This window comes from Rhincodon typus, chromosome 2 (genome assembly GCF_021869965.1).
Source record: "Rhincodon typus isolate 14 chromosome 2, sRhiTyp1.1, whole genome shotgun sequence".
In the NCBI taxonomy this organism is placed as follows: domain Eukaryota; kingdom Metazoa; phylum Chordata; class Chondrichthyes; order Orectolobiformes; family Rhincodontidae; genus Rhincodon; species Rhincodon typus.
Window position 1 is genome coordinate 142,579,223 of NC_063333.1, and position 12,949 is coordinate 142,592,171.

Genomic DNA, 12,949 nt, shown 5'->3' on the forward strand with positions numbered 1-12,949 from the left:
GATGCTGCCTGGCCTGCTGTGTTCATTCAGCTCTACACCTTGTTATCTAAGTTACTATCGAATGTGTCTAGAATTTGCATCCAAATGAAAACTAGAAGCAGATGTGCAATTAAAAAAGGAACCACATTTCAATTTGCTTTGGTTGTTTAATAATGGTCACTGAGGTTACTGCTGTTTTCATCCAGCTCTACACCTTGTTATCTCAGACTCCAGCACTGGCAGTTCCTGCTATCTCTTCTATAGTAACTTGCTCTGGGGTTGCCTTTCTTGTATATCATATGAAAACAGATTGCCAGGAAAATGGATGCCTCCTAACGTTTAACAAATTTGCAGCCTAATTGAGGTGGTGATCTGGTTAAATTGCATGCGAGTTTTTAAAGTTCGTATTGAACAGCTTGTTCTTGTATTGGCATTATTTCCTTGGAGTAACTCCAGAGTATTGTTTTTCCATTTGCTCTATGTTTCTATGAGAATTCTGGCAGCTGATGTGTTGCAAGTCAGGTCTGCTTAGGGGGTCATGCTGGTAGTGATTTTGCAATTGATTTGGCTGCTGACACTGAAAACGTCAGTCTTTGCATAAAAATGAGCCATTCAGTCCGGTACCAGGGACTGGAGCACCGTGTCAGTGGTCAATTCCACTACAAAGCCAGCTTTTAGTGCTCACTGCTAATTGCCTTTGAGAAAGTGGTGGTGAGGTACCTTCTTTGAACTGCCACACTCCATGTGGTGCAGGTGTAGCCACAATGCTGTTAGGCGTGAAGTTCCAGGATTTTGACCTAACGAAAGTAAAGGAATGACTGATTGATTTATTTCCAAGTGAGGATGATGAGTAACTTGGAGGGGAACGTGACGGTGGTAATGTTCCCTTGTATCTGCTGCCCTTGTCCTTCTAGATGGCAGAGTTTGCGGGTTTGGATGGTCCTGTCAAACGAACCTTGGCAGTTTGCACTTCCAGTAGTGTTTTATGGGATAATGATGAAATGATCAGGTATGATGATCCCTCTAACTCTTTACTGTGCAAAATGGAGATCACGTGTGTTCTTACTGAAACAGCTTCTCATGAAGTCCAGGGAGCAAATATAGCTTTTAAAAACAGAAAATGCTGGAGAAACCCATTTGGCTGCATCTGTGGATAAAGCTGAAGAGTTGACATTTTGAATCTAATATGACTCCTTTTCAGAGTAACTTTTAGACCCTCATCCATATGGCTAAGAACCACACTATTTACACTTTGTTATTGAGAATATCTTAAGTACTTCATTTGAAAGCAGAAAGAATAGATCCAAAGTGAGTCATAAACTTGATGTAGCAATCACAAGGGCTTAAAACCAGAGGTATGAACCAATCTATTGCCAATGCTACAATGCATTATTAAACTCTAATTTTTTTTTTTCTATTGTGTTTAGAGGCTAGGTGTTCTTCATGTTGGCCAAAGAATTGAGGAGCAAGCAGAGTTTGAAAAGATCTACAAAAACGGTGAGTTTTAGTTCTGTTTCGAAAGACTTTTTGGTGGAGTCTTTTAATTTGGAAGAACAGGCTCCTCAATTGTTCAGTAAGCTTTATCCATTGACTTAACCAAAACTTACACACCAGAGGAGTTTTGGGTTTGACCCCTGGTCTGTATTGAACTGATCCGAGCAATGGGAAGGGTGCAGTTGGATCTTAGTATCCTTCCCAGGGTTGGGAGAGTTCTTGCTTCTGACCGCTATGCATCGCTCCCTGCTGGACATGTGTGCGCTTGGATTGTCGGGTGAGAGTGGAATGGCTGATGGCCCTGGTGTTTGCATGCTCTCTGGGGGACAGTGCCAGTGTTACCCCTACAGACCCAACAAGATATACCTCAGAGAATCCTTAAAGTATCCTTATGCCTGCATGGAGTCTGTGCCTTTGACTGGGGAGAAAATGTGGGAGGAAAATTTGCCTGAAGAATAAAATCTAACAACTGTTACTTTTGCTGAATACTTTCAAAATTGTTACCTTTGCCGATTGAAGTACTACAGCTTAGCAATCATTTGATTTGTCCACAGCATGGGCAGATAACGCGAATGCATGTGCCAAACAGTATGCTGGAACTGGGGCCTTAAAGACTGACTTTACAAGGTAATTAAAAATTGCTGTGGTTTATTCAAGCCTTGCATGTTTTATTGCGAACAAGTTAATATGCATGGGGAAGGGAAGCACAGAAAGACCGCTCGAATTGTAGGATATGAAAAATAAAAGCCATTTGTGATTTTTGACACAAATGATTCCCCAAAGGTATTTGGATAATTGTCTGAAGACAAACTTTACAGAGCTGCAGGGCGGAAGAAAGGAGTGTGAGCAAGGAATGGAAATAGATGAATTTCACGTGTAGAGTGCCAGTATTGGCATGATCTCTTGTGCCCTAACCATTGACTGATTCTGTGTTGGTAGATTAAGACAGTGGTGACGTAATTGTGTTTTTACGTCAATTTGTTCTGCTTAAACAATTGGGTTTGTTTTTGAGAAGTCTGTCTCATTAAAAGATTAATGTTTAGTTTGAAAATAGTGAATGTTTAAGGTTAAATGTATTTGCAGTAGCGAACAAAAGACAGCAGTCACATTTCACTGGTTAAATTAAACATGGAGCCTAACTGTAAGTAAAATTGCAAACAGAATTTCTAGGTTTTTCTGGGCTCAAGACTATGAAGCAAATTGTATCATGTCAGAAGTCACATGACACCAGGCTATAGTCCAACAGGTTCATTTAAAATCACAAGCTCTCGGAGCGCTGCTCCTTTGTCAGATTCAACCTGTCATGCCAGTGCTGGCCCTTTGAAAGAGATCATCATTCAATTCTGTTCCCATTCTCTGTTCCCAATTCTTTACACGTTTCTGATTATTGAGTATTCACCTGGTAATTAACTCTGCTCCTATCACCCTTTCACTTGTTCCAGATCAGAATGAAGCACAGTGTTTCCCCCACCATTCTTTGCCACAGAACAGGATCTTTATGAAGAGATATTTAAACACTTACCAGCAGTGTCCAGACAGCATTCTTACTTTGTAACTAGTTCCATCACTATTGTTGAGTCAAAACCTGGAATCCTGCTCCATAACGGCACTGGGGGTGTACCTTAACCACAAGGACTGCTGCAGTTCAAGAAGGTGGCCCACCACCAGTTTTTCAAGGGAAATTAGGGACCGGTAACAAACTTTGGTCTGACCAGTGACACCACATCCAGTGAAATAATTTAATAAAAAGCTTAGTTGTATTCTGTGGATTGGGTATTAAGTATATTGCAGTAAATGAGCTGCAAAGTTAAATTGCTTGTTGTTCATAATCCTAGCATTGGGTAATTAAGATGGGTAATTAAATGGGAAATGAAATCCTGTCCTAGCATATCTGCAGTAGGCTATCTAGAAGGAACCAAGAGCTGTGTGCTACACTTTAGGATGTGACTAAGGTTGACATTGGGGGCGTGCAGAGATAGTGATATTACCCAGATTAATTGTACATGAGAACTGGGTAAGGGTATGTTGCCTTCAGATTTTAACAGCTCACTGCTGCCAAACCATTGACTGTTTGCTTTTTCAGTTTAATATTACTTCTGCTCAGCTGATAGTTTGGCATTTTTGGCTTAAGTATTCACCGTTTTCTTTTCAGAACTGGAAAGAGAACCAAGTGGGGCCTTGTGATGGATGGTTGGAACTCGATGTTAAGATACTACAAGAATAACTTTTCTGATGGATTTAGACAGGTACCCTGTTCTATCACTTTCCCATCCAACTTCACCAGCAACAGCTGTGTGTTGATTTTTTAAAATTCGATTAGTCGTGTTTTTTTAAATTATTTGAATAATTTCAGAATGTTTTAAAGTCTATCGGGAGTAACCTAAGAACTCTATGTCTCGTGCAGTGTTCCGGCAACAACAAATACTTGCATTTACCTAACACCTCATGTAGTAAAACACTCAGCAGCACATCTCAGAAGCATGATTAAAATATGGCTTATTTGTTACCAAAAGATCGGCTGAAGAAAATGCTTTTAAGGTGGATCTTGAGGTGGTGGAATGAAGGGACTTGAGTAATTTTGATTTATTTGTTCATGGAACGTGGGAACTGGTGGCTAGGCCAGCATTTATTGCGCACCCCTAATTATCCAGATGACAGTTAAGAGTCAACCACAAGGATTCCTTCCATAAAGGACATTAGTGAACCAGATGAGTATTTTTTTTATGGCAGTTGACAGCAGTTGCAGATTTTATTGAATTCAAATTTCACCACCTGCCACGGTGGGATTCGAACCTACGTCCCCAGAATGTTACCCTGGGCTTCTGGATCGCTAGCTGAGTCGCGTTGCCACTGTACTACCACTTTTCCATATGCAATGGTGATTTCGGTCTCAGGCTAATATTCCCATTTTATTCAAATTAAAAGTAGCATGATTTTTTAAAGAATCCTAAGGTTGTATTCACATATGCTATAAGCAAATCAAGTTTGTGTGCTAAATAATATAGAAAAATGCTAACCCCAGTAAAATTGCCAATGTTACTGTTGTGTTATGTCTCATGTTTAGTATGTTAATATACCTTTAAGAGACATGCTCATGACATCATCACCGTATCCTAGTGTGTGACCTGAGGATGTAAAGTTCCTCGGACACCAGCTTACTGGGGATCACAGGAAGCATGACACTGCAACAAGTCTACTCTTCTGCTGTAACCTTGTAGCCTAACACCAAACCAAAGGTGTGTGTTTAATAGCCACCTGTAATAAATATCTGTTGGATCCTTCAATACCACTTTATACAGACCCAGTTTCTTATGTTGTGAGGGATAACATAAGCATTGCTACACATGGTAAAAGACCCTGCTGGATGTCAAACCCACATCAGTTACTTTGAACAAAAGAATAAAAATTTCATTAGTACCGAGGTGAATTTCTCTTCTACACATCAATTCATAGCTTAAAACAGATGTGCATCTATATCAAGTGTAACACACAGAAACAATTTAATAAGCTGAAAAAGAATATCTCACTCAATCTTTTTAATTCTTTCAAGAAAAGGGGAAAAACAAAATCTTTGGAGAAAGGGGAATTGGGTCCAGTTATGATCCACTACCTGCCTTAACCACCACTCCGCTCTCCCCCCCCCCCCCCCGCCGCCCTACCTATTGATATCTCATTTTACCCTCTGTCAACAGCTGTTGCTGCTTACTCTCTGATGAAACTGCCTTTATTCTTCTGTTTATTTGCAACGTATTTTGCTGAAACTGTCACCAAGATGTTTTGTTTACACCTCACTCCAACACTTGCTTTGTTTTCAGTCTTTCCTTGTGCTCTATGTGGTTGGTTCTGTCCATTGAGTAAGAATGATCCCAAATCTAAAATCTCCTGTAGCCACTTGCTGCCTTAGGTAAGGTGTAAGACAAAAATCTTGACAGATGATCCTCTTTGTACCAGCACCTTATTCCTCCTTCCCCATCGCTTCTCTCTCCTCATGCATTCCAAAAATTAAAATTCAGGAGTATGTTACTTATTTTCGATAACTCCCAATCTCAACGATTCTACTGTCTATGTTCTTGTCCCATTACTACTTCTGATTGTAAATTGAAGGCTCAGTTGTTAATGAAAATTTCTTCAAGAGCTTCAATTTCACTTTAATGCTAAGAGTATTTTTAAATTCCTTGTCAACTCTTATTTCCCCTTAAAGTTCTGACATGGTCTGAGGCTTGAATGCTGACCCATTTTCTTGGGAACTTTCTGCACTGCTGGATAGAATACTAAAGCTGGCTGCCTCTTGGATAATTTTTCTACTCCTATCTAGCCTTCAGCTGTGCCTCAGTTTCAGTCTGTCTTGGAACAAAAGCAGAAATTACTAGTGAAACTCAGCAGGGCTGGCAGCACGTGTGGGGGAAAAAAGCAGGATTAATGTTTCATGTTCAGTGACTCTTCTTCAGGACTATTGCAAGCTATGTATGTGACTGTCTTATCTGAGTCATGAAATTATGGGTCACTAAATTCCAGTCCTGGACTTGAACACCATCTAGCCTGACACTCCAGTGCAGTTATTGACGGAATGTCAGAGTATACTGCAGACATTGTTGCAGTTGTTTGAAATTTGGCATTCTTGTATTGGTCCTGATGAGGACAAGGTGAAAAGTTTCAGCAGCATGTCTCTATGTTCAACAATATTCAAGTTCTGTGTGAATAAGCGACTGTTTCAATTAGTTAACACTTATGTGTATTCATTGTTGCTGCAGGATTCAATTGACCTGTTCCTTGGCAATTATGTTGTGGATGAGACTGACTCTTTAGCCTTTTTACATGACCAGAAAGAGTGGAGGTTCCTAGCGGTGAGTTCGATGACCATTTCTGTTAATAAGCCATTTCTTATTGAGCACGATGTTGCTCACAATTTGGGTCAGTTTAATATTGTCACAGAAGCAAAATAAAATTGACATTTTCTCACTCTTGTGTTAGGTTCCTCTGGCCTCAAAATGCCCTTTAACACAATTATTGCTATCTTCAATTAAAGTATTTGTCAGTGCAGCTGAATAATCTCAAACTACAAAGCAGTGGTGCTCACTTAATTATAAGTGTTAGGCTGAATGGCAGTCCTAAAAGACCATAAGAAATAGGAGCAGGAGTAGGCCATTCAGCCTGTCAAGCCTGCTCCACCATTCAATGGGATCATGGTTGATCCAACATTCCTTACATCCATTTCCCTGCCCTTTCCCTGTAACCTTTGATTCTCCGACTGATCAAGAATCTATCTATCTCAGCCTTAAATATGCACAAGGACTGAACGCCCGTGGCTTTCTGTGGTAAGGAGTTCCAAAGACTTTCAACCCTCTGAAAGAAGGGATTTCTCCTCCTGTAGTCATATCCTGAGACTGTGTCCTGTGGTCCTAGACCCCTCCATGAGGGGAAACACCCTCTCAGCATTTACCTTGTCGAGGCTGTTATGAATCTAATATGTTTCAATGAGATCACCTCTCATTCTGATGTTGAATGGGTTCAAGCAGTTGCCTGGGAGTTATGGTGATCAGAAGCAAAGCCTGGGAGTGAAGAGGCAATAGCTCAGGAAATTGTGCTCCAATTTTGAGACAAACCTTGTGAATAGAACAGTCTCAGTAAGTTTTGCATTCAGAAAATTTGTGTTGCTTGAACATTGATGTGAAGGAACAGTTCTCCTGGAATCTTTGTCATTTCCAAGTATTAACAAGTAAACACTGCTCATTTTCCTCTGGTTAATCATACCTTTCTCCTTTTGTAGCTGCCTATAATCATGGTCGTGGCTTTCTCAATGTGCATCATCTGCTTGCTTATGGCAGGTAAGTGAAAAACAGAAGTAATCAACATGAATGTTATTGCTTTCCTGTATTTTGGAAGGTTTTTTTTGTCCATTGAATATGAGCTTTTCCAGAAAGATTAACAAGTTATTGTTCACCCTTGAGAAGGTGGGAAGCCACTGGAGCAGACAGATAGGATCTATGCTAAGCATCTCATCCAAAATCACAGTGCCTCTAGCAGTGTATTGCACTCTCAGTACAGTACTGGAATGTCAGTCTAGATTCTTGTTCTCAATACCTGGAATAGGTCTGTGCAGATTCTTGACGTAACTTCACTCACGGCACATGACGTGTTCAAATGTTGTTGGTCCTCAGGCCCCTTTTTAAATCTTTCCCCTTTCACCCTAAACCTGTGCCCTCTAGCTTTGGACCCCCCCTACCCTAGGAAAAACACCTAGGCCATTCACCCTATCCATGCCCCTTAACTTTATAAACTTCTAAGGTCACCCCTCAGCCTCTGATACTCCAGCGAAAAATGGCCCCAGGCTATTCAGCCTCTCCCTACAGTTCAAACCCTCCTGTCCTGGCAACATTCTTGTAAATCTTTTCTGCACCCTTTCAAGTTTGACCACATCCTTTCTATAGAAGGACGACGGAATTGTACGCAGTATTGTAAAAGTGGGCTCACCAATGTCCTGTACAGCCGCAACATGACATCGCAACTCCTATACTCAATCTTCTGACTAATAAAGGCAAGCGTACTGTCTGTCTTCACCATTCTGTCTACCTGCGATTCCACTTTCAAGGAACTGTGCACCTTCACCCCTTGGGTCTCTTTGTTCGGCAACACACCACAGGACCCTACCATTAATACTATAAGTCATGGTTTGCTGTACCAAAATGCAACACCTAACATTTATCTAAATTAAACTCCATTTGCCACTCCTCAGCCCATCTGATAAAGTTGTACTCGACCCTGGCCTCCTGGCTGAGATACCACAAGAATCCTTTTGTGAGAGTTTCAGGATAGATTGGATAACATCTGTGCCTTTTGGAGGTCAGAAGTAAAAGGTCTGCAATTAGGTTTAATGAGAAAGGAACAAATGAACACTTGAATAATTGTGACTGATTAACTGCCTCCTCAGTTCCAGATTTATTGGTATTCAGCTTGTTTGCTTTGATGAAATGTAAGCACACGATGGCTATGTACTGTTCTCAATAAGAGAAGAAAGCTGGAAGCAGAGCACAGGGCTGCAATGTGTGATGACTTGAATATTTTCAGGTTTCCTCAGATTCATTGTTCATGAAGGAGGTCATTGTTGGAGAAGTAGTTAATCACATTTAATTAGGCCCAGCCCTACAATTGAAAATTTGGTAGTCAATAAGTAGACCCTTGCTTTTTGGTTTCTCGCAATTAAGATCTGTTGCTACCATTCTGATGTCAGCACTGCCAGGTTCAGATGGGATGCATCTTAGATTGCTGATAGAAGTCAGGGAACAAATTGTGGAGTTGTTGACAGAAATTTTCCAGGCCCCTCTGAACACAGGATTAGTCGCAAAGGACTGGAGGATTGCAAATGTATACCATTGTTTAAGAAAGGGGCAAAGATAACCCAGGAAATTACAGACCTGTCAGCTTGGCATCAGTAGTGGGAAAACTGACTGAGGCTGTAATGTGGGATAAGGTAAATATACACTTGGAGAAAAATAATTTAATACTAGACAGTCAACATGCTTTGTCAAGGGTAGTTCATGTCTGGAAAATCTAATTGAGTTCTTTGAGGTAACGTGGGCAGTGCTGTGGGTGTTGTAGATTTGGACTTTCAGAAGGCATTTGAGACAGTGTACCATGGCAGGTTATTTAGCAAATTTAGAAATGTTTGGGATTGATAGATCCTTGTCAACATCGATTAGAAGTTGGCTGAAAGATAGAAAACAGAGAGAAGGTATTTCACACATTGGAGATGAGTTGAAAGTGGTGTTCTCCAGGGATTGGTGTTGGGACCCTTGCTTTAGCTGATTTATATAAACAGTTTGCAGATGAGTGTTGAGGAAGCTAGGGAGAACATTGAATTGTAAGGAGAACACTAAGAGACTGCAGAGGGACGTTAAAAAGTTGACCAAATGGGCAGACTCCTGGCAGATGGATTTCAATGGAGAGAAAAGCAAGGTAGTGCATTTTTGGTAGAAGAAATAGAGAGCCAGTGCAGGCTCAATTGTACAACTTTGAGGGGAGTACAAGACCAGAGAGACCTCCAAGGTTCGAGTGCATATTTCTCCGAAGGTGGCCACGAGTGTTGAAACAGTAGTTAAGAAGGCTTATAGGAACCTTGGGTTTATAAATACAGGTGTGGAGTATCAAAGCAAGGAAGTGATGCTACACCTCTACAAATCACTGGTCAGACCGCATTTGGATTATTGTCTTCTTATTTAAGGAAGGATGTTAAAGCCCTGGAGAGACTGCAAAGGAGATTTACTATAATGTTATCTAGAATGAGGGGTCTTAGATAAAAGGAAAGATTAGAGAAATTGTCTTATTCTACATGTAGCAGAGAAGATTAAGAGGTGACCTTATTGAATTGTTCAAAATTATGACCAATTTTGACAGGGTAAAGAAGGATATTTTGTTTCCACTAGTCAGTAACTAGGGGTAACAATTTCAAGATTGTCAGCAAGAGAACTAGGAGTGAGATGAGGAGAAACTTCTTTACTGAGAGAGTTGTTAGGATTTGGAATGTACTGCTTGGGAAAGTGGTGGAGGTGGATGCCATAGGAGGTTTCAAAAAAAGAGGGCTGGATTTATATTAATGTATAGGGCTATGGAGATAGGGCTGGAGAATGAGACAAACTAGGTAACTCTTTCAAGTGCTGATCCAGACACAATGGGCGAATGGCCTCCTTCTGTACTATAAATTCTATAATGACCATCCTTCTATAGTTTGAACTTTTCTGTGGACGTATAATAGGTGACACTTGGACCGAGACCTTGGCCTATGTGCTGTTCTGGGGGAGTGCGAGCTTTGGGACTGCTGCCATCATTCTCTTCAATGGCAAGGAGTTCGTTGATGCACCAAAGCTGGTTCAGAAAGAAAAGATGGACTGAATTTGTATCTGTGGAAAGCAGCTTGGCAACCAAGATTCTGTGCAAATGTGGAGGATCTTCTGACCTGCTTTCCACATCCAGACACTGTGGTGTTGTCTTTTTAAAACAATCAATTTCTAACAGTGGAACTAATGGTTGTGATCTGCAGTTGGAGTTGGATCATTCAGCCTTAGCTTTAACAAACATTTCTCTTCCTTGGTGATTCTGGACGATTTTTGGAACAACACTAGTGAAATAAAAAGGATTAGAAACATCTCCTGCTCATGTGATCTTCCTATTTGATGACCAACAACAAATGTACAAACAAACTCGGGGATGGGGAGGGCAGGGGTGGGGGCTTTTCACACAGGGTAATGGTTCAAATCCAGCAAGCCTATTACTATTCCAGTCAGCTTGTCTGTGTGTGTATATATAACTATATATAGATATCATGAAATAGTGACAGAGCAGTAACATATCTGTGGAATGAGTTATTGTTTCCAGATTTCAAGCTGTTAAGTTCAAAGTTTTGTAGAGCAGTTTGGAAATCAACTTGCTGCATGCCCTCATTTCTTTCAGTCCAGTGTTTAAACCTGAAACCGCTTTCACATCTGTCTGCAACATAATAACTCTTGGGTAAGGGAGCCTTGATTTACATGCAAAACTGTACAGCGAGTTTTAGACAAACCTGGAATTTGTATTATGTTACAGAATTAACTGTGTATATTTTGATTTTTCCTGAGTTGTGCATTATTTTCATTTAATGACAGTGTAATTATATAGTTGAAGTCCTGTTCTTTTTCTAATTTTTACATTTGCTTGTGCAGCTCTTCCATTGAAGTATTATATTTGAGCGTTATCAAACTGTTAAAATACTCAGTGGAATTGTTTTCTGGCTCTTGTTGCTTTGGGAAATAATGTACTCTGATTCACCCTATATTCCCCTAAACCGTGCCTAGTTTATCCATTCATATTTTTTAATACCTTGAAATATCACTTTAAATTGTCCAAATGAGGATGAATGCTACCGCCTGTTTCATTATTAGTGATGTACAAATTGGGATTAAAACTAGAGCAGAGCAATGAATTTGCAAAATGCCTTTAAATTGTCACGCAATCACTGATATAGAGGGCAATTCAATCAGTGTATTTTGCAGATTGAGAACAAGAATTGTCTTTCAGAATTGCAACTATAGTATCTGTCGTAAGAGATTAGTTCAGGTATTTACAAATGGGACTGGGCTGGGAGCAGCTTCTATTTATACAAGTGAAACTGTTGTCAGTTTTCCAACTATATCCATTCCATTGCCCTACTCTGTATTATGTTCCTCTTCTTTTGGAGTAATAAATAAAATGATATACAAATAAAGATTTTTATTGTTTATTTCTTTATAATATTAACTTGAACTCAGTGCGCTACATTTGTACAGCAAAGAGACTTGGTGTAATGTTCATTTGTCTTGTTTATTTGCAGTTCTTTCTTTAAAATCTGTCATTCTATGTCCTGTATATTTTAAAAATCTTAATAATTTCCGAAGAGCCAGCTAAATGCTGTTTTGGCAGCATCTGACAGGAGAGCAATAGATTTAGCATTTTGAGTCGAAGAGCCTTGGTCAGAAGTCCTAATTCATTGAACTGAAACAACATTACTATATTTTAAAAACAGAATTTATGGAGAAATTCAGCAGCATCTGTGGAGAGAGAAAAATAGTTAATATTTCTGTTTTTCTCACTTTCAGTTCTTCTAACAGGTGCTGGAAATCTGAAATACTTTATTTGTGTTACTAATGAGTTGCTGCAACCTGGAGGATCTGCCACCTGCATTCTCGCTGTTGACTCAACAACTTTGTGGTTTAAATTCCTGTATGAACTGCTCTCACTTGAAGCAGAGTATAACTTCTGTAATGAGCTGCATTTCTCGGTTTTCCTGATCAGCACTGTGCTAGCTGCTGTGGTGATGTACCTTTGACGGGGTGCATTTTAAATTAGTGTCCAACATTAGGCAGAATGCGATGTCTTATCCCATGTACTGTGAATGGAACAGAGCAGAGCCTCTAAAAGGTCAGATGTATCTACATAGCTTCCCAGGGAACATTTCAGATCAAGAACCCACACTATTGTTACACCAGTTTTTTCATTGAATCACTACAGTGTGAAAGCAGGCCATTTGACCCATCGAGTCCATACCAACACGGTGGCACAGTGGTTAGCACTGCTTTCACTGCCTGTACAGGAAGAAAATTCCAAAGCTTCACAATCCCCTTATGGGAAAGAAAATCTCAATTTCTATTTTAAATGGGAAACCCCTTTATTTTTAACCTATGACCCCAGTTCTAGATTCTCCCACAAAAGGGAATGTTCATCCGTATCTGCCCTGTCAAGTCCCCCACTTGTATACTTCACTCATGTCACAAAGACAAATTAGAGTAAAATGTAATAAGTTTTGTCATTATATAGGAAACTTCTGAAAGAAAGTCTTTGAGTTGATTGAGAACATTTTGGATTGAAACTGTGGCTTGGAATTGAAGTTGCAGGTGAAGGTGTTCCCATGTATCAGCTGCCCTTGTCTTTCTAAAAACCAAAAGAACTGTGGATGCATTACAAATCAGGA

The 12,949-nt window shown here is 40.0% G+C and overlaps 1 protein-coding gene across 1 annotated transcript in view; it reads left to right on the forward strand.

The window, feature by feature from the left end:
- The window catches only part of LOC109922039 (phosphatidylinositol-3-phosphatase SAC1-like), a gene marked incomplete at its 5' end in the record, with an annotated part of 13,111 nt that extends 1,404 nt beyond the window's left edge, over positions 1–11,707 (forward strand). The window contains 6 exons of the mRNA XM_048609221.1: positions 1,407–1,476; positions 2,028–2,100; positions 3,626–3,719; positions 6,225–6,317; positions 7,241–7,298; positions 10,223–11,707. Of these exons, the coding sequence (XP_048465178.1) occupies positions 1,407–1,476; positions 2,028–2,100; positions 3,626–3,719; positions 6,225–6,317; positions 7,241–7,298; positions 10,223–10,359 (525 nt within the window). The remainder of the gene's footprint in view (positions 1–1,406; positions 1,477–2,027; positions 2,101–3,625; positions 3,720–6,224; positions 6,318–7,240; positions 7,299–10,222) is intronic.
- Between the last annotated feature and the right edge of the window lie 1,242 nt (positions 11,708–12,949).